The following is a 22857-nucleotide window of genomic DNA, read 5'->3' as shown; positions in this document are numbered from 1 at the left end:
TCGAGCGGATGGGTGTATGTGTGCGCCGTCCCCTGAGGGAAGCAAACAGCATCGGCGCAGCGTTATTCGAGAAGCGCACAGTGCGCGTGTTTTCGTGGAGTAAAAACATTCGTCAAACAACGGCGCAGAGTTTCACACGCGGTTTCGTTCGATCAGTGTGCTTTAGGTGAGCAGAGATACCTTCGTCTTCCAGTGTGTAGCGATAGTGAGATCACAACAGCATTGGCGTAGTGAACTGCGTCATCGTCGTGCGTGTTTGGATTGGTTGCGTTGCGGAAGGTTTGATGTTGTTGGATTCGTGCGTGTCAAACGGTCCCAACGGCTTGGTAATTGTGACACCGAAAAGAGCTTATCACACGCGTGTGTATTGATTGCTATCGTAGGGAAGGTTTTACGGTTCGAGGGAGAGAAAGAAACAGTGAGAAAGCAACGTAACAGAGCACGGCGGGTAAAGAGAACAACGGTAAACATTTGGTGTAAACAGTACGCTGGTTCGACGCACGCTGCCGCGTACGATAACATCTAGTACTCCACCAAATTCAGCAGTGCGGAGAGAAAAAACGCTTAAAACTAGCGGCTGAGCGGAGAATTATTAAAGAATTTGGTGGTTCGAGAAAAGATTCGTGCAATTCGTGTTTTCTGTAATAAGGAGTATCCGTAACGGGCAGGCAGCATGGCAAACAACGTGGCCGGGCAACTGTTGGTGTACGCGCTGCTGCTCTTCTTCATGGTGGTCGTAGTGTTCCTGTCCTACGCAATGATTCTGCACACCGAGCAGACGCAGATGTGGAGCACCATCAAGGATCGCGGCGCAATGCGTACCATGCCGAACGGTACCACCAACTACTGGTACTACATTGTACGAGGTAAGTGCCGAAGCCGTTTGCCGTGTAGTAGGCTACGATCTAACGCCGGTACACAGACCAGCTGGCCTGCTCATACGCACACTTTGATGAGGCACAGTAGTCACCTGCCATCTCCGATTGTTCCATTCCGATAAGGCTGTGTAGTGTCGTGACCTAGACACGCTGGTGTGTGCTCCATCGTTGTCCGTCCCCAAGTGTGCTCAAGTGGGCAACTAAGACATATCGAACACTTATCGATCGCTCTACTCGTAATCGAACTTGCCACCACGCCGCAACACACAAACACAAACACGTCAATTGCATTGTGATCGGTGGATATGAGCGGAGCTTTCCATACGCTGGAGAGCGTTTGATTTTACATTGAGTTAGTTTGCCTTTCGCTGCTCGTCCGCCCGGTCAATTGCTCGGGTGTGCTAATTGATTGCTAAATGACACAGATACTCATATGCGGATGATGGGAAAGGGGAACCGGTACAGCCAGCCTGACTGATTGATGTGCGAACATTGTGCACATCCCGAAGGTTGTATGCTGATGACATTGTTGTTTCTTTGATTCAACCTTTGCACAGTTGCACATGCCTAATGATCGCATGAGATCGCCATGTCAACATTATTCCATGATTGGGATAAAAAAAAACAAATTCATTTGTATTTTGCCTGCGTATCTACAAAAATATGGGCAGGTTCGGTAGTCTTGTGTTTGACACGCCAACGGACATTATACGGAATATGTAGGTGAAACATAGTAGCGTTATAGTAAACTTTACTGGTACCTGCATAGACTTTTGTGAAGAAACGAAGATCCAAATTGATTCACGAAGAATAAAAAAAGCCCGCGATCTTGCAAGGAAGTAGTGGTGGGAACTCGGAATTAGACCTACCCGATTGCAATTCCATGTTCGGAATCAATTCCTAAGACGGTTCCGATACTGGAATCGATTCCGATTCCGGAGTCGGCTTCGGAATCAGAATCGACCTGAGAATCGCAATACCGTAACAGGATTGACGCCAGATATGGAATTAACTCCGGAATGAGAATGAGCTCTGGAATTGAAATAAGCCAACGCAACAAATGCCTATTCTTATAGAGATGCCAAAACCGACTCTGCCAGTTCCAGAGCCGATGCCAATTCCGGAGTCGATTCTGATTCCGGAATTTTATTCCGGACCTACTATTCGGAATCTATTCCAGAAAACTTTGGAGCTAGCCGGAATCGATTCTGATGAAAATTTCATTTTTCCCATCACTAGAATGAATCCCAAACTCTGTACTAATTTTGCTCTGCGTAAACAATGCATTACATGAATGCGTGCACGATTTGTAATTGTCAAATTGTCTGTAAGTAGTCGCAATCATGTTACCGTAATCATAGTTAACCGTGTAATAGACCAAATTTAATTGCAGAATGTGTTCTCCACTACTTACACCCCTGCGTATATAAACGCACATGTTAAATATTGTTACTCGAGTTTCATTTTAAATGTTGTGCAGAGCGTGCCGGCAAAATGAAATTTGTGCCGTTTTGGTACTTTGCGAGTCTGCCTTTTTGTTTGTTCGTATTAAACACCGTACACTGTAACCAGCAACCGGTCCCTGTGTACTATCCCAATCGAATCGTTTTCGCGAATAATTCAAAATCGTTCACCGTACGAGTGACACGGTTCGTCTGCACGGAGACGCCATATGAAGTGTCGGAACTGGTGCAGTGCAAAACTGTGCTACGGAGAAATAAACCAACATTTTTCAACTTGACAGTCCAAGTGCCCAACGTGCTGAACCTGCTTTACTTCCAGGTGAAAACATTCTATCGGTTGAACGATTACCAACCCTTTCCAATCAGCATAATTACGGAAGTATGTAGTTATTTGCGTAACCCATCGGACGACGTATTTTCCCGCCATCTTATGTCTGTGTTTTTCGAAACTATACCACATTTACTGTACTACTGTCCACATGGGGTAAATATGATTTAACCGTAGTCCATCGGCGTCAGCTTTTACTCACTGCCCTTTCCTCACCCTTTCGTATAGAACACAACGTACCATGCCGAATACTGGCTTGAGGATAAGTTCTTTCCCAAATCTATGCCTGCTGGTGACTATCGGCAGGACGTTTGGTTTCGCGATGAACAGAACAAGACAATGTTATCCTATCAAGCTTTCTTTTCTGTTCGCCGAAACGGTATATGGCGTTCAATGCTCGAGTGGTAGTTATGCTATCAAACGATTTTTTATAAACATTCGATAAACAATTCAACACGACCAATTAGATATGTCAGATAATACAATTGATCAGATCAAATCAGATCCGATCAAATGTCAAGAAGAATGTATAAGTACACTTCTCAATAAAGATATAACAATAACACACCCTCATCATTGGAACTGAGTATCAGTCTTATTCGAGTGATTTGTTCTTAGTTTAGATTAGTTTCGTTTAGTATCTTTGTATGCGCCGTCTACTAAATTCAACAGACGATATCTATGAGCCTGGAATGACGATAAAAGAACTGACTTCACTGTTAAGTGTTCGAAATGCGTCCAACAATAACAATATATAAATGTTCTGTTCGTTATCTAATGTCTATTGTAAACAAAATTTGACTCGAGAGGGCTTTATAGTCCATCGATTAATAAATGCTAGAAAGAACACATTATTTTAATTGATTTTACTGAGAGTGGTGATGCTATTTTGTATGAGCTGTGATGAATATCAAAAAGATTTGTTAATTGTCAAATCAACCTGTAGTTCAACCCATAAAGTAAATAAATACGCAATATAACATATTTCACTATCCCAATAGGAGCGTGATCCGCACAGCGATAATATACTAACAGGCAACAAAACACCCACCAAGATGAAACACAGCACAGTTTTCAGTTTCAGCTCTAACCCACATTCACAGACATAGATTGGGTAAAGGTTAGAGTTTATGGAAAGATTTGCCGTTGCTCCCAGTTATAAAATTTGAATAAAAGCTTATGTTTTGACACAAATTTGTCGAGGTTTTGTTTGTAAACACGGCCGTTTGTATAAAGGGATCATCATGCATCGACCAATTATTGTACTTTACTCGATTACTCTATTATCATGCCAACAGCCGGTATTGCACAAGCGGGATGCTGTCACAAAAGCTGACAGATGTCAAAATGCAACATGTGTTCATTGTTTACCACTGTCAGTGTATAATCAACCCATTAGCCCTTCTTGGCTAGTATATTCTGTCGAAAAAAGAATACAGTTCCGGTGTGGTATTCAAGCTGACTTTTTTTTTTGCAAATGTGAAAAAAAATTACCGCAAATGACTAGTTTACCATTATTTGTGTCATTATTTTACAAATCGTGAACGCACTGAAACAAAACTTAATGTTCCATATTTAGCTCGATCCAATCTTCACTCATCTTCGTTAAATTACGAAAATTTTTGAACCGATAGTATAATGTTTTTATTTCATAGGTGTGAGGGCTGGGTTATTTTTAGATTTTGGAAAAGTGTTGTTCTACTTGTTTTTATCCTTTGTTCGTTTTTGCTATTGTTGATTTAAACGTAGACCAGAGATAATTTTATTAATAGAACATAAAGAATATATGTAATAATGATGCTCTACTGACGCAATGGAACCCACACATATATGCTGGACTTAATTGTTAATTCTGCTCCTAATATAAAAAATGTTAATGGTAAATTGTCGTAGTTTCTAGATGAAAAATCAATTTAGTCTAGCACTATAATTATGAACCATGTAATTGGCTAAATTTGATCCATGAATGTGTTCTCGTCTACTTACGCCACAGCGTATATATATTCATCAGTGCAGAGCGCGCAACCAAAATGAAACGTGTGCATAGGCTTTTTCGGTGTTTTGTGCGGTTTTTTATTATCGCATCCTGGCTCGTATTCAAACCCGTACAATGTGACCAGCAACACATTCCCGTGTACTATCCCAATCGAATCGTCTTCACGAATGAATCGAGACCGTTCACCGTACGAGTGACCCGGTTCATCTGTACGGAAACGCCATACCAAGTGTCAGAACTGTTGCAGTGCAAAACTATACTGCGCCGAAATAGTCCAACATTCTTTAATATAACGCTACACGTGCCGAAAGTGTTGAACGTTGTGTATTTCCAGCTTAAAACATACTACAGGTTGAACGATTATCAAGCTTTCCCAGTGGATGTATTATTAGAAGCGTGTGCATATTTTCGTAACCCATCGGAAGATATATTTTCCCGCCATGTAATGTCTGTATTGTTTGCAACATCACCCCAACTGCTGTACTACTGTCCACATGGTGTAAATATAACTTGATTGCATGTGGCATTGGCTGAGCTACAACTCATTATCATTCGTTTCTTTCAGAACCGAACTTACAATGTCGCTTACTGGCTTGAAGATAGATTTTTTCCCAAATCGGTGCCAGCCGGAGACTATCGAATGGATGTTTGGTTTCGTGATGAGCTAAACATGACTCTAATTTCATATCAAGCTTACTTTTCTGTGCGCCGAAGGGGTGTATGGCGTTCTTTGCTCGAGTGGTAGAAACATATGGAATCGCGCGCTACACATATTTATCGATAAACATAATTGTTTGAATCTGTTAAAGTTTAGCTGGGATGTTTATTTTATTTTTTTCCTTTAAGTAGTTTTGGTTAGGGTTAGGTACGACTATGTGGCATAGTAAAACATTGATGCTCTGATTCTCTGACGAGATTAAAAACTTATTCCGTAAAACACGTGTCGAAAAGTAACAGAAAAGGTTTTTTACATTACTTAATGAAGAAATCACAATAAATTAACAATTATCGTCCTAAATTTGAATGTGCCCGTTAAATGAATTTGGCCCACAGCTTAAGATATATTAAGTAAATTGAGTGGTAATGTTATTCTGAGATGTTTGCTTGTTACACGGAATTTAAAATGATCTGATAAGACTGGCATATTTTCTCCACTTTGTGTAGCGTAAAGGGATACGTGGATGTCTTGTTTATGAGATAAACAGATTATGACATAAAAAGGGCTCCAGAAAGTGTACTAAAAGAATTAGAATCGCTGAAAATCTCTAAATCCGGCCCACAGCAGTCACGGCTGTTGCGTCAAATAACAAAAAGATTTGTCAGGTTTTTTCCTGTGCTATAATTTAATAACAGCATTTCCTACCTACTGCCCAACGCACAAGGCGCGTTCAACTATCCCAATAGGTACGTTACCACGACAGCGGCAAAATGCTGACAAAAACTTCAAACAAAACAGCCAAGAAAATGAAACGACCGACAAATTCAGGAAGATTAAATGCTTTTTGAGTCTCCAACAAAGCCGGTCTTAATGTCACCATTTTATCAACTTTATTTAGTCGTTGCTCCAGGTTGCAAAATGATGAAAACTAAATAAAGCGACCAAAGGTCACATTATAACGGTATGATCGTGAATCGGACAATTATTGATCTTTGTTTCATTCCATTATTAGTCTACTAACAGCCAATATAGCATACATTCTATTGAGCACGCTGTCATACTTCATTACAAAAGCTGACAACTGTCAAAATATCATATGTTCTCATTGCTTGTTTTTTCAGGGTGTATACTGGTGGTGGGTCATACGATTCATTTCACGACCCGACCCGGAGTCGGTGCGAGCCAGTCCGAACCGATTCCGACCCGTGGATGCAGTTGGTGCGCTAGGTCGGAGTCGGAATCAAATCCGACCCGCCGGTGCAATGAGTTCGGGTCGACCCGAAAGATCAGTAGGTGCAAGAAAGCATAAGCGACTCCGACCCGTTGGTGCAGCGAGTTCGGGTCGTGTCGGGTCGGACCTGAACTTGCTGCACCAACAGGTCGGAGTCTCTTATGCTTTCTCGCACCTACTCATCGGTCGGGTCGACCCGAAATCGCTGCATCCGCGATTCGAAATGAACCCACCTTGGCCCGACCCGAACTCGTTGCACCAATGGGTCGAAGTCACTTATGCTTTCTTGGACCTACCGGAGTCATTGCACCTACTGAACCTACTTGTATCTTTCGGGTCGACCCGAACGACTACGGGTCGCTTACTGATGGCTCCGATCCGATAGGTTCGGGTCGACCCACCCATCACTAGTTTATACGTTCACAACATCGCCATTTTCGAATCTACAAAAGAATCGTGTCATGGAATCGCAAAACTGTTCGCCAATCTTTTGTAAATTTCTAATTGTAAAATTCCGAATAATTTCCCTTTTGATCGAATGTAAAAAAAACTATTTCAAAAGGTTCAAAACTGTTTAATTCAGTCAGAATCATATCAAATAATGAATTAAGTGGCTAAAATCACCCCTTACTTAGAAAATTTTACGAAAATTAGTGATATTTCCTTGAAAGCCAAGCTTCGACTTGCGCGGAAATTCAAGATACGCGATATTTTGCGGCCGTTTTCGGACCCCATTAACCGTGTATCTCGGGGACCGCCTGTATATCCGAAAATGGCGATTAACGTATACACATTAACACATGTTTTTACCGTTTAGAAATCACTAAAAACTTTCAAACGAATGCACTCCCATGCGCAGGGATCCCAAAAGATAAGTTTAAATAACCAAATACAGTATACAGTCGGTAATCAGCACGCTCGATAATCCGCACTTTTGACAACCAAAATCATGCGAAAAACAGTGTTCGGTCGTAGTGATATATAATTAAAAAGAAAAACACCTTTCTATTTTTTTAAATTATAAGCTTTCTTTGCACAACATGTATGTAACAAATGTATGTAATATAATAATTAAGACAACAGTCATTCGATAATCCGCACTTGATCAAGTGTGGATTGCCAAACGTGAACTGAATACAGTTTTCTATGCACCTGTCAATAGATTACAATTAAAGATTTGTGCCTTCCAGCATACAGCAGATGGCAAAAATTCAAAGAAAAAGAATCACCGAACTCTGTTCAAATTCACATTGCCATGGGAAACAGTGATTTTGATTGGAATTTACAAGCAGAAATCGTTTCGTCGAAACAAGGCTAATCACATTCATGCGTGCGGAACTTAATTGTAAATAAGCCGTAATTATGAAGCTAAAACTCATTACACTCGTTTACTATGATGGCGATATCAATGATATAATAGTCTAAATATGATCGCTGAGTCTGTTTTCGACTGCTTACCCGACATCGTATATAAACGCACATGGTAAACAATACGATGAAGGCAACAGCTATTCTCTAATTTTTATTTTAAAATTCAGTGCTTAGCGTGCATCATTTGAACTTAAGGTAGGTCGTTATCAATGAGTTTAAATATGTTAAGTTAAAATTCTATGAGATTTAAATTAGAATAAATTGAGTTTTTTTGTAGGGTACAATGTTACTATGATTGGTTTTGCAGGCAACCAGCCAAGACCAACTGATTCCAGGACCGATATGAATTCTAGATTCAGACCGGCATGAGTTCAGTATCAAATCCAGGACCGGTATATGTCTAGTTCCAATTTCAGAACGACTTTTAGTTCAATATTAGTTCTAGGAACAGTTTGGGTGTGTGATCGATTCAAGGAGCGGTATGGGTATACTATGAGTACCACAACCGGTATGAATTCAGTTTTGGTAATAGGCCAATTAATGGGTCGTTAAACGATTTTAATTTATTTATTTTGTTTTTTTTTTCGTACACCTTGGAGTAAAGGTGATCCTTCAAATTTTATTGCATAGGCCTTTAACGGGGCCAAATTATTTGGTAGTTTAATGGTAGGGGAACTGAGTGGCCGCCAGGATCCTCGACGATTAAGGGACCCGGAGTTCGCTAACCCAACATAAACAACAGAGGATTTAGCAGTCCCGTAAGGGGCCCCATACTCGAGTAGAGATTTTATACCGATAGCTCAAGTTGGCGAAAACACGAAAATTTAAATTTGTCAAGAAATTAAAACACATTCTACGTGTATAATTAAGGTGGAGATTAGTTTGCTAATACACTCATCCACTCTTTTTGGAAAAAAAATATGGAAAAAATATGTTATACAAATAGAAGCGGAATCAGTTTGATTTTCTCCATCTACCGGTTGCTTCTACTTTCCGTAAAACACGCTGGAATAAGAACAGAAGATTCGACGGAGTTTTACGGCCTTACGGCTTGAACCCATGACTAGAGTGTTGTTGAAGCATGTGAGTTGACGAGTGTACCACGGGACCGGCCTTATTAAGAGTTAATTATAATAACTGTCGCGATAACTGTCATCTTAAAGAGTCAAGCACGGTCAAGGTAGATCACGTTAATGGAAATAGGCGCAATCAAAGCACTAGCACTACGAGCTGTTGCTTCCGCACTCGTGAACACTCCGGCAGATGCAATTCATGTCACGCTACCTATCGTCACCGAGACCCTGGTTACCCAAAAAATCGAGCGTCTCAAGTCGTCATACTCCGAGGGGCCAGATGGTATCCCAGCGACAATTCTCAAGCGTTGTGCCGTATCGGTAGCTCCTGTTTTAACTAAGATTTTTAACGAATCTCTGCGCACAGGAACCTTTCCATCACTGTGGAAGGTCTCATGGCTAACACCCATCCACAAAAAGGGCAGCAAAAATGAAGCAGTGAACTATCGAGGTATTACCTCTTTAGCTGCCTGCGCCAAAGTGTTCGAGCTCCTCATCTATGAACCATTAATAGCATCTGCCGGCAAATACATCAGCACCAACCAACATGGATTCATGCCTAAGAGATCAACTACGACAAATCTGATGCAATTCGTTAGCGGCTGTTATAAGTCCATTGATGATGGTATGCAGGTTGATGCCATTTACACGGACATTAAGGCGGCTTTTGACAGTGTGTCCCACAACATTCTTCTGTCAAAACTTGATAGACTTGGATTATCACCACCCCTGGTAAAGTGGATGAAATCGTATTTATGTGGTCGTTCATATGCAGTTAGAATGGGCTCCCACCAATCTAGATCTATCGGTGCCTCTTCCGGCGTACCCCAGGGCAGATGATGCTAAAATCTATCGTGAAATCCGTGAGCCCGAGGACCATCTTCAACTTCAAGCCACTTTGACTGAATTTGTCTCCTGGTGCAAGCGTAACGCACTAAGCGTCTGTATCGTTAAATGCGCCATAATCTCATTCAGCCGTTCAAGAGCTCCAGCGCTGTTTAATTATACGCTTGATGGTCAGAACCTCGAAAGAGTGAACTGTGTAAAGGATCTAGGAGTCCTCCTAGATGCTAAACTCTCCTTCGAAGAACAGATAGACCAAGTAGTCGCTAGTGGCAATCGTCTACTTGGCTTGGTCATAAACATGACGCGCGAGCTTCGTGATCCTATGTGTTTCAAGACACTGTACTGCGCACTTATCAGACCACTGCTGGAATATGCTAGCATTGTTTGGTGGCCAGCATCTACTCGGGCACTTGCGCGGCTAGAGTCCATCCAACGGAAGGCAACGCGCTTCGCCCTTCGTGATTGGCCGCGTCGTCTCGACTACAGAACTAGGTGTTTGCTGCTTGGGATCCCGCCTCTCGCCGAACGTGTTGAGCACACCAGACTGGCATTTATCACGGGAATCTTAAACGGAACCATCGACAGTCCCGAGCTACTTTCAAGGATTCACCTCTATGTTCCTGCCAGAATACTTCGTCGCCGACCATTGCTGGCAGTCGCTGAAACCCGAACAACATTTGGCTCTCGCAACCCCCTTCTTTGTATGTGCCGTCTTTTAAATTCAGCTGACGATATTTACGAGCCTGGAATGACGATAACGGAACTGACTTCACTTTTAAGTGTACTATAATTATACGCAAACAGCAGTTGTAAGAGGGATAAACAATGATGCTACTCCCGAATAGACTGTTACATTTCTAAAATTTGCAACAACATAATCTTGCTCTTCAGAAACAATCAGTCACATTTATGCGCGTCTGATTTAATTGTTGATACATCTATAATTGATCGTAATTATTGGACCGAAAATGCTTTTAGCCTTGCACTAAAATGGTACCACTATAAACTATGTGACAGGTTAAATTTGATCAACGAATTTATTATAGTCTATGTACGATCGTAAAAAACGAACGCTTAACATATTTATCAATAAAAAAAGTGAATTAGAGAGCATGTTTCGAACGACCAAAACGACTGAGGATGAAGGCATTCTTCGTAAAACAAGCTGTCTAAGGAAATGAATAGTATTATATATTAACAGTTTCTAATTGAGAAATATAAATAAATGAACTCCTTTGGACTTATAATTATGCATTCTAAACAACCACAAGAATTCAGAATTAAGAATAAGAATTAATAATGCGTTTTTTATACGTAAGATAGAGAATTATAGGTCAACTGATGGATCGTAATGTTTTAGACAACAAACCGGCATCGTGGAATAAAATAGTGTTAATTGCCCCAGACATTGGAGTAGAGCAAGAAGAATCTTTTAATGCGCGAAACAACGACGCTGTTAATTGCATTGTTTATCTATGCCTCTTATCGTATGTCTCTGAATATAATGATGCTCGCTAACTTTTAGCGGTTGTAGCCAGTTTGAACCGGACCTGTTTGGCCAGAGTTCTATCTATCATGTACTATGTAAGCTTGTGTTATTTTATCCAATGTTAAAATGTAACAGGTATCATTTCCAAATTAGCTGGATCACAACCGGTTCCGGATCTATTTGCTTTCTCAATTGGAACAAAGAACTTGTGAGACAAATTAGATGTACGTTCATGGTGTGCTTCGTGGTTAAACAGAATGAAATTTCCTTATCGTCGAATACAATTTGCTCATAGTGTTTTAATACCGTACCAGAAGAAATGAGATTTCATGCTGCGTACAATGAAATCTATGAGACGCCATTAATAGATATTGAAGAAAATCGACGGTTACCTTGAAATGTGTCGTAAACAACGAACCGGTACCAGTAAACATAAACTCGTAGGCATTGTTTAAGAGTTTCCTATGGTTGCAAGTTTTAGATAAACTAATCTGGATCATAAGCACACGAAAAACACAACGGAGAGTAAGAGAAAGAGAGATATAGAAACTATACAATTATGTGTTTCGGTTACACACCATATGTTGGACAGTTCGCTACTTCGATGATCATACTACAGATGGTGCTGTAAAGCATGGTGGATGTCTTAGCTAAAACACTATCGCAATTTTAAACCTTTAGTATTTCGAGTCGTTTATCTTCATAGTTGTATTTGATCTTTTAATGGACCATTGCAATTTGATTTGTTGGAGATTGTTTATTTGTCCAATTCATCGGAAAAATTTAAATTCATTTCAACAATTGACATAAACAAACAAACAAACACCATGCCGAGTGCAAAAATAGCAATGAGTTCTGTGGTCAAAACCTCAAAAACTCCGAGCAATCAATAGTATTTTAGTCAAAAAACGTGAAATTCGACTTACGCGGATATTCGAGTTACGCGGATTCGTCGGGAACGCAGTAACTGCGTAATTCGGGAACAGACTGTACATTATTTTCCAATCAATTGTTGATATAACAATTTACCAATGTCTAGTATATGACCAAGGCCGGTCTCGTAGTACATTCGTCAACTCGTACGACTTAACAACATGCCCGTCATGGGTTCAAACCCCAAATGGACCGTGCCGCCATACGTAGGACTGACTATCCTGCTATGGGGGGAAATCAATCAGTCACTGAAAGCCAAACCCACAAGAGGTAAAGGCAGGCCTTGACCGACAACGGTTGTTGAGCCAAAGAAGAAGAAGAAGAGGTATATGACCAATGTCTAGTATAGTATATAGTATGGTATATATCACCAAAAGAGCGTACAAAACGAATCACTACAAAAAAAAATCAACTAACGGCTGCTAGTTGAAAAGCATTGAACTTAAGAGTTAATATTTAATGCAACTTTACGATCAAACAGAAAAATGAGATAAAAAAAATTAACATTCAAAAAACAAAGTCGTGATAAATAACATGAACGTTAACAATGAAGAAACAGAAAATTACGAGTATATTTGAAATAATAAACGAAATATTTGTTGAAATATTGAGTTGGATTTTTCATGATAAAATATTCATAAAAAATGCCTTATTTATAGCACTATTTTGGCACTGGAATCAATAATTTTAGTTTCCATAAAATATGTACGTATTTTTTTAACAGCGCTATGCACATCACGAGTGAATTACTTTAACTAATTAAACCTGACATACGACGGTTCACTGTACATATACACTTTAGCACAGCATGCAAAATGACACAGCAAAAAAATGAATAATTATAGTAAAAGAAAACAATGCAACAGCATCAATACCTTTGATAATCAAAATTGACCAACTAGTTCTCGCTTATAATTATTTAGCGTTGTCAGAGTAAACTACATCATCAGTATAAAACATGCAGTCACAATGAAACGTGTGCAGCAAATTGTTCAGTGTTTTGTAAGAATTTCCATAATCACGTATGCATTTAATCTCGCATTAAAAACCGTACAATGTGACCAGCAACACATTCCCGTGTACTATCCCAATCGAATCGTCTTCACGAATGAATCGAGACCGTTCACCGTACGAGTGACCCGGTTCGTCTGTACGGAAACGCCATACGAAGTGTCAGAACTGTTGCAGTGCAAAACAGTGCTGCGGCGAAATAGCCCAACATACTTGAACTTAACGATACACGTCCCGAAAGTGCTGAACACCTTGTATTTCCAGGTGAAAACATACTACCGGTTGAACGATTATCAGGCTTTCCCAGTTGATGTATTATTAGAAGCGTGTGCATATTTTCGTAATCCATCGGAAGATATATTTTCCCGCCATGTAATGTCTGTATTTTTTGCTACAGTACCTCAACTGCTGTACTACTGTCCACATGGTGTAAATATAACTTGATTGCATGCGGCATTGGCTGAGTTACAACTCATCATCATTCGTTTCTTTCAGAACCGAACTTACAATGTCGCTTACTGGCTGGAGGATAAATTCTTTCCCAAGTCGGTGCCAGCCGGAGACTATCGACAGGACGTTTGGTTTCGTGATGAGCTGAACAAAACACTATTGTCGTATCAAGCTCACTTTTCTGTTCGCCGCAGGGGTGTATGGAAATCTTTGATCGAGTGGTAGAGCCGACAAATGATGTGTGAAAGCGATAATTGATGATGTTTAGGCAGAAATGTATCGTAGTAAATACACAATTATGCATCCTGACATTCAGTTTCTAATCAATGCAAGATGATGTATACTTTGCTAACACCAACAAGCTGAAGCAAATGTTTAAATAATGTTTTCATTTTACTTCAATTGTAAGGAAATCATACTGATGCTGTGTTACATTATATTTTTGACCCAAGCAATCATTGACCCAAGCAACATAATCAATATGCTTTCTCGCTCTGTCTAGTTTGAGGGACTGTTAGATAGAACAAGAAAGAATGATAATTTTTTGCTTGGAAAACTCTCTATCGTTCCAGATCATTAAAAAATATATGTGAATTATGCCGATGAGTACATTCGCATAGTTGGAGAATATAAACGCATTGGTAATGTTTTGGACAGTACTTAATTGAGGATTATTTGTTGAGCTATCGTGAAAATCGTACCGATTATTGTGCTATTCTTGTTGTTTTAGTGTGTATTTATATACTTGAAATGTTCAATCCAGATATTCTATTTTTTATACAAAAATAATTGTAGTAGTGTCAATTTAACTTCATGAGATTTGATACAATTATTCACGCTTGGTAGTATATTTTTAGCAGAAAAGTTCCTACTCAAAACTGTCAATCATGTGCTACGATTTATTTTGTCTATTCCCAGAAAGAAAACCAAGGAGAAATGTGTTCATTCCCACAGCTACCATCGCTCAATCCTTAAATGACGGTTGATAATTACTCGAAATAATCTAAATAATCTCTTTAATCACTCTGCTAATCTGCGTCAGGTTCACATAAATCAAACCGGCAGGGTAGGTTGTCCATGCCTCGAATGGGAAGAGAATGTGTGGTCCCTACTAAAACCAAGTAACTGCTGCTCAAGGGTACAGCAGTTTATCTGTATAGAACGAACAGCGGGAAATATTCTTAGATTTATATTTGTAGACAACAACAAAACCTGTCGCTTACAAGGGCGGACAAGGCAAGGAGCAAAAGTGAGACAGAAATGCGCCCGCTTTTAGTGGGCAAGAAAAATGTACTGGTTGTGTAGTAATCATTACAAACAACACATACAACCCCAATAGCGCAAGGTACAATTTATCTAACCGACGGCACAGAGTCGGAAGAAGGACGGATTGGAAAGAGTACCTCGTGACGCTAATTTCCCACGACCATAATAAACAGTGATCGTTGCCGTTAAAGACCATCAGGCGAGGGTTGGCAGGGTATAGCACCAACTTTTGGGCGCTTAATTGGACGGGGAGGTTTTTTTCTCCTTACATACAAATGTGGCCAAAGATAAGTTTACGGAATATCGGTGTATTTTGCAGTGTTTTGAGCCTTTTTTATTGCATCTGTTTTACGAACGATCGGTGACAGCGAACATCATCTTAGTTGGCATAACGACAACGATCGATATACTTGCGAGATACATCCAAGAAAAGCAAAATGGTTAAACAAATGTCTGCACCGTAAACGAATGCAGTATTTGGTGTGCTCTGGATTGTAATAGCCTGATTGATATTCCAAACTACACCGTTTTATTTGCTGAAGTAATAAGTGTTTCAAAGTTAGAATTAAATATATTAAGCTAACGCAACTGTAATGCAGGAAGTAAACATATGAGTACAGTTTAAGGCATGTGTTCTCTTTTCTTTTGCAAATCAATTTAAATGCGACAGTCGACAGAGCGTACGCCCTTGGCATACATACGATGCTTACATCACATCAATGTACGATCCAAAAAAACCTTGATCCTTTCCACAAATACCATCGTTATTGAACGAGTAGAAGGTTTTACCTCCATTTAGTACCGCAGTACTGCATTTCCCTCCCCGGTTGGCGCATCTGCATTCTTCGAAAATAAATGATCCGACAACAAGGATCACAAACGTCGTCAGCCCAATCAAGCGGCAGATGAGTGACACAAAACAAGCATAATTGACGTGAATCATATTTTTTGACCGGCATAAGACGGTCTGTCTGGTAGTAAGAGGGTAGTATTGTCATCTACAAAACATTTGATGAATGCTAGTACTAGTTCGCTTTTTGTTGGTCTAGTTGCTGCTGGGCGTTGCTATTCTAGTATTCGTTAATTAGTAATATTGACTAAAACACAGAAGAAACAGATTTCAATCACATTTCAATGCATCAACTCTCTTATGATTGTCCTGAAAATGATAAATTACATAAACTTTGGACAAGTGGGTCCTCCCACTTGACTAAGAATGTTTAAATTGATTAATGTATATGAAGACGCATTTAATTGAATTGAATTGAAGTCTTCTGTATCCGTAACAAACATACCCTTCAGGTACATATGAAAACCTTTTACAAGTACGCGAATTTGTTGCAGTGCCTAACCCTGATTTGTGCTCACAAAAAGCAAATTCGTAGTATGGACACGCAATGGAATTGATGTGACAGAGCTAACCTGAATTATACATCATTAAATATTCATCAAACAACGATAAGGGCGAAATGTACCGAAGGCTAAATAGAGTTGATCACATATGATCATTGATGCAGTTAATGGGAGTTGTAATATGTATATAAAGATCACTAAATTAGATTCTGATAAATAATGCTACTTACAGTAACAAGCTATGTTAATTGCTGTAATTTCTGAAGTGTTTATCATGCAGATCGTGAAAAGATGATTAATGATCACATTTTGTCTGTAACCTATATCGTTGTACAGTAGTTAATTATTTTGTTTAACATCTAACCAGACAAAAAATTTAAGTCTAGTATGAATCGAAATGAGACCAAAGAATATCAATTTTACAGAAAACCTAGTCCATACGTCCATTACAACAACAAGGTCCAAACAAAAAGGTAAAATGTTTACGTATGGAAATATTTATAGGGCGGTCCCGTGGTTCAGTCGTCAACTCGAACGACTCAATAACATGCCCGTCATGGGTTCAATCCTAGAATGGACCACTCCCCCGTAGCAAGGATTGACTATCCGGCTGCGTGGTAATGAATTAAGTCTCGAAAGCCTGTATAGGCCGGCATGTCCACGTAGGACGTTACGCCAAATAGAAGAAGAAGAAAAAGTATTCACAAGTGATTAATTCCCTTATTGATTGTTTACATGTGCTTTTTATAGATATAATCCGTTTCCTTTTTCTATGATTACAATGCTATATCATCTTTCCCAGGTCCATTTCATATGAAACTATTTATAAACATTACATCTATCATTATCTCTTCTAGGCTTATCGAGTGTCCCTTGCGTTATTTTTATACTAACTCATTCCTTTTCCACCACCTTGCCGCTCGTTACAGACATGGACAAGATACGCAACATGACGGACATACTGCACATGGATCGCTCTACGCACATCGTCCCTTCGCCGGCCGGTTTCAGAGTGTTCGGGAAGGACTTTGAGATACACTTCGATCGGATCAATGTAACGAATGGTGCCGGCGGGGACGACAGCTCGCACCCGCAGGAAGACTACACACCAACGCTCGTGAAACGAAAGACGTACGTCTGGGAGATAACCAGACGCCAGCCAACGGCCAACATTACCGTGCCGGTGTTTCTGGGGAAGCACGAAAAGCAAAGCATACCACCGTTCCAAAATGCCATTTCACCACGGGATTCTGACACTCAAAAAGATTAGCCCCAGGAGCTGCTGCTTCCTCATTCCACATAAAGTGTGCATAGGGTCAACATGTAAACAGCTAGAAAAGACCACTGTTTAACGATAGGTTCCAACTGTTTGGCACGTGAGGAAGGTAGAGCCAAATTGATATCGGCCATAGAAGGCGTTTTGTGAATTGACCTTTTTCTTTTATTCAACAGAAAGATCACCAGACAGATCATCAGATCAATAGAACTAAGTTAAGAAGCTACTAATCAGTTATATGGATTTTGGAAAACTTTCCGTTAAACTTTTACTAAATAAAGTACGTAAACTTTAACTTCTTGGACGTAGCACAGTCAGATCTGTACGCCCTCTCAATTTTGAGAGCGAGCAAGAAGTAAAATATATTAGTTATTGTTAAGGAATTGTGTACATCTATCCTGAATTTATACACCATATTGTGTAGTGACACAGTAAAGCAGTATCCATGAAAGGCATTTATTGCATGCTTAAAATACGTACGTTACGCAAAAACGAAATAATAATATACAAATGGAGAGGGCTTACGAAATATAATTAGAAATTAAGCGATGTATATGGCTGGCAATTATCATTAGAAATGACAGATTTGTGATGCATTTGAAAAATAAAGAATTGTGGTTCCCTTCTTGATCATTCATTCGAAAGCTATTAAAACCTTTCCCAGTAAACAGTGCCTGTTTAAGAATCGTTCTTGCTGGACAGTTTAAACATCATATTTAATGGCAGCTCTTTCCTTCTTGCATTCATCCGAAGCGATCATAGGCTTCTGCAGAGGACAACCATCCGCTAATACACAGTGTCTGTAAAACGCCCCGCAATACGGAAACCTCTACCCTCAACAATTAATGGTTTGCATAAATGTGTTGTGGCACTGACGGTTCCAGTCAAATGCCATTGCTGTGACAAGCAGCATGGTTTACGATCGCAAGAAAAACACGACAAACATTAAAAAGATGCTCTTCCCCCGTACAAAATTGCAAGAATACACGGTTGATGGTATGGTGGCGTCGTTTGGCGTCGGAACGTAACAGGCCGTAACAGACGCATTAAATCGTCCTATCACGAAATAACACGATAAGATGTATGCCGACATTTGGACCGGTAGTGGCGCACACATTTGCTTCATTTGATCGTTCCTTCGTTGCGATCGTTCCTGCTTTTGGTTTTCTAGACAGTGACAAGCAGAGTGCCTTCGATAGGCCACATTAATCATCCGCTCATTTCGGGGAACACTTCTTCGCGGGCGATGAAAAGTAGGGGTGTTACGGTTAGGTGTACGCCCGTTACAACGGCACCGACCAACTAGTGGGCCAAGTAGTGGGATTAATTTAGTAAACATACGCACGTGTGCGAGCGTCGTGGGTAAGGATAAGCGCTGATGGATGAAATCGAAAGTGTAGCGTCGTGAGATGCACTGATAGCTGTAAATAAAAGCCCACTATTTGCATACGGGATTAGATATCATTACATGGAATATTAGATAAGGGTTGGTGTGCAGGAAGCAAACAAAAAGATCATTTCCATTGGCTACAACACTGTAAGACGGACTTTAAAAGTTACCAAAGTGATTAACCATGCCTGTTTACCATGTGCGTAAAATCGGAAGTAATCAATACAGAACTGATAAGCGAGTGCGATTTCATGTATATTGGGAATATATTTAAAATGAAAAGAATTACATACAAATGCTCATTGTTTTATTTCTATTTGCCTGAAAAAAAGCCTGCAATAAAGTAAGTACAATCAATTCAATATTAAATCTTTAAATAAATACAATCATTTCCATAATCTCTTGCGCAATGCCCACGAAATGATTCAAATTGTGTTTGATCAACCAGACGCGCGCTAGACGGTCTGTTCGGTGGGATAAGGAATTACGTTACCATTTGTTTGCATAATTGTACATTTCTAATCGCTGCTAGCCACAACGTTTGTTTGGCAAACAAAAGCTCGTCCCCAAAATGTGAAGGTTTAAAGCGCGCCCGTAAACGAGTAAAACGATAGCATTTGTTGTGAGAATTCACCTGTTGGCCGGTTTACGAACCAATTGTCCATTAGGGGGCCGGCGAGTGATGTTCGGTCACTTTGCACCTACCCGGTTACTAAGACAACGTCGTTCGCTGCCTATAGTAGCTGCGGTTGTGCCACGGTTGTCACAGAAAGTGGGGAAAGGAACCGAAACGGGAACAACAACCGCATGAAGTTACTTTGCCGTTTAAAGGCCATTAATTAACGCAGAATGCAGGCGCGCACAGACGAATGACATCGCGTGAAGATCAGCCGTGACATACCGTGGTCACACTTTGGCTGGCGCACCACACACCTCCCCACTTCCTTCTGTAAACGAGGGCAATGTAGAGTGAGCGACAGAGAGGAAGCAAACCAAAAAAAACCACGATCGACGCGCCCGGTTCAGCTGATGAGAAATTGGAATGTCACACAATGTGGCCATAGAAAAGAAGAAAAAAAAACAACAACCGCCCCAGAAGAGTCACACTCGGGCCGACTTTAAGCAAGTCGACCCTGCGCTAGTCGATCTTGGAGTCATTATTTCACTAACAGTACTTGAAGGTTGAGCACGGTTGCAATAGAAGTGGCAGCGCGATTTGCTTGTAAAATATTGGACACATTTGAAGGGGCTGCTGTCCCAGATTGGTGCAGTAAGGTCGAAACACACTCGGAAAACACTCGTTATACACACACACACATGTTGTGCACAAAAGTAACACATTTAAATGTACGCGTTTGTGTGTGTTTCACCCGATATCCTCTTTGTGGCATGTTTGTCTTTAAAGGGCAACTGCCTCCCACTGCTACCGTCGCACGAAGGGGTCGCGTTAGAACGGATCAAGCGCTCTTGCCGGTCCAGCCACCAGATCGAACTGCTCCATCAGCGTGGTCAGGTTGGCGCGCAGCTGCTCAATTTCCATCCGCTGCTGCTGTATGGTGCGCTGCTGCAGAAAGATGCGTTCCTTCAGATGGCGCACCTCCAGCGGACCATTACCCTCCGCCGCCGCCGGTTTGATGCCATTGGGACGCCGCATTTCCTCCGCATCCAGCACGATCGCATCGTCCACGCTGCACATGCGCCGATCGATCAGATGCACCACGGAACGATTCACAAACGTTTGCAGTGCTTGGTGGTACGAATGGCAATCGAGTGCGTTCGCCGATGCGTCCAGTATGCGTAGCAGAGGAAACCGCCGCACGAGCAGCCCACTGTCCAGTGTGGTTAGCAGGTTATCGCGCACGCTTAGGTTAATCAGCTGTGGCAGCTGCCACCGTTCGAGCGGGAGGCTCGCGAGAAAGTTGCCACCGAGGTCTAGGTGCGTCAGTGCGGGCAGCTGGATGACGGTCGGCGTAGTACCGAGCGTCTTGATGTGATTGCCGCACAGGATCAGCTGGCGCAGCGCTGGCATGGTGGCAAACGTATCCAGCGGTACGTCTTCGATCAAATTGTCACACAGATTGAGCTCGTGCAGCTGCGTGAGATGTTCGAAGTGTGCGATCGAGCGAAGTTTATTCATCTGCAGCCGGAGGTAGCGCACGATGTACCGTGCCCGTGGGTCGATTTCCACCGTCCGCAAACCGTTGTCGCGCAGATAGAGCTGCTCGATCGTGCTGGGCATGGTGAGTGTCGTTACCCGGGTGCCCCGTGCGAACACCCGTAGTACTCCCGCCTTGAACAGCTGGTTGTTGAACGTGTGCGTGAAGTTGCCGATGGAACCGTAAATGAAGCCGAGCTGCCGTACGCGGGGGAACACACTCGCCTGCACATCCGTGTCCATATGTACAGTGGCGTTGTGCAGCTGGCACCAGGATTGGAAGTAACTGTCACAGGTATACTGCCGTACGACGGCACCATCAACGAGTAAGCCCAGGACAAATATAACAATCACACACTTACTGTAAAGAAAATATCTCTAAATGTTACAAGAATTTTGAATATCCAAAAAGATCCCACTTACAGCAAGCGCAACACAGTGATGGATGCCATCGTACATGAGGTTAGATGTGGATGCACTCCGTATAACCTCACACGTTGTTTGCTTCCGCACTCGGAGGAACGACTAGCACAATTCCAGCTGTGAAACCACTGCACTTACTGATCAGAACCGCATCTTCCATTAATGGTGCCGTATTTAGCACGCTCTATGATGCGCAGCATCCGGAAGTTGGCTACCATGTGCCCCCCATGAATGCATTCTATCGCACTTGCAAACTGGCCTGACGGTCACGGCCTACTGAGTTAAAGGCTAAAGCGCACACACAAACACGTAGTTCGTTCTACCAACGAACGTGGCTTTGCACTCTAGCGTCTAAAAGCGGCGCAGTCTACTAAACTTATGACACCGGGCCAGCACCCAACACGCCACAATCATCAACGCGTCGATCGTGCGACGACGAACTCACCTGACTTGGTGGGATATGCTAGCGCACAGCCCAGCGACTAGGCCTCGGTCCACACCAAGCCCCATATTATCATGCCGAACTGCTGCAACAATTCCCCCACTCAGTGACGGCGGCTTTTCGCGACGATACTCTCAACATCTAAGCGTGAAGCATTTTTTCCCATTCAACCCAACTTCGACGGCTCTGGTGGTGGTGACGGCGACCGCGATTGTTCGTGTGCGATTTGGTGCAAACCAGCCTCCCAGCTGGGTAGTTCCCCACCACAGCTGGTGCGCTAGAATTCCAGCCAACCCTGTGCAAATCACGATTTTGCCCATTTTAACACGGAGACTGACTGAAGGCTTCGACGTAAAACAAAACAAAAAATCGCGACCGACACAGCATGGCGTGACTTTGGAACCCTCGATCGGGAATAATGATGGAGCAAGCAGAGCGGATGGCAGCGTTTTATTGGCCGCAAGTAGTAGGGTCGTTTCGCCGTCTGTCTGGGTGGATTGTTCTAATGGGAACGGTAGCGCCCAACGGCGTCGGCTTTCGGGGGTTGGCTGGCTTGAAGTATGAGTTTTCCGGGCATATTTCAACCCAACGGAGAAGGGCAATTAAAGGTTTCCGAAACGTCGATTAAGCGTACCGACCATTGCTGGAGGCTGGTGTGCTGTGGAGAAGGAACAATTGTTGGGCTCGCTTACTTTCCATTTCCATTTGTTGTTATTGCTTCGTTTGTTTGCAAGATCTGTGCAATTGCACGACTCGTAGTCTGCATTTGCATAGCGTCTGGATCGATCTATATACAGGCGTAGATTATGGAAACATAAATGGTAA

General features: G+C 41.7%; 3 protein-coding genes across 3 annotated transcripts; 2 read left to right on the top strand and 1 right to left on the bottom strand.

The window, feature by feature from the left end:
* The first annotated feature begins 85 nt into the window (after positions 1-85).
* On the top strand, positions 86-18259 carry LOC120950542 (uncharacterized). The gene is made up of 2 exons (XM_040368664.2): positions 86-866; positions 17276-18259. Exons 1-2 carry the CDS (start codon positions 674-676, stop codon positions 17614-17616), a joined length of 534 nt encoding a protein of 177 aa, XP_040224598.1. The 5' UTR covers positions 86-673; the 3' UTR covers positions 17617-18259.
* On the top strand, positions 880-3808 carry LOC125906567 (uncharacterized). The gene is made up of 2 exons (XM_049606035.1): positions 880-2825; positions 2898-3808. The coding sequence occupies exons 1-2, from the start codon at positions 2373-2375 to the stop codon at positions 3075-3077; spliced, it is 633 nt and encodes a 210-aa protein (XP_049461992.1). The 5' UTR covers positions 880-2372; the 3' UTR covers positions 3078-3808.
* A 2051-nt stretch (positions 18260-20310) lies between the features above and the next one.
* Positions 20311-22215, bottom strand: LOC120953092 (uncharacterized). Its single transcript, XM_040372772.2, has 2 exons — positions 21591-22215; positions 20311-21528 (listed from the first exon to the last, which is right to left on the bottom strand). The coding sequence occupies exons 1-2, from the start codon at positions 21617-21619 to the stop codon at positions 20460-20462; spliced, it is 1098 nt and encodes a 365-aa protein (XP_040228706.2). The 5' UTR covers positions 21620-22215; the 3' UTR covers positions 20311-20459.
* Positions 22216-22857: the final 642 nt, after the last annotated feature.

The sequence above is a fragment of the Anopheles coluzzii genome, chromosome 2 (genome assembly GCF_943734685.1).
Source record: "Anopheles coluzzii chromosome 2, AcolN3, whole genome shotgun sequence".
NCBI lineage: Eukaryota > Metazoa > Arthropoda > Insecta > Diptera > Culicidae > Anopheles > Anopheles coluzzii.
Note: the sequence above shows the minus strand (reverse complement) of the source record. Positions and strands in the feature narration are given on the sequence as shown.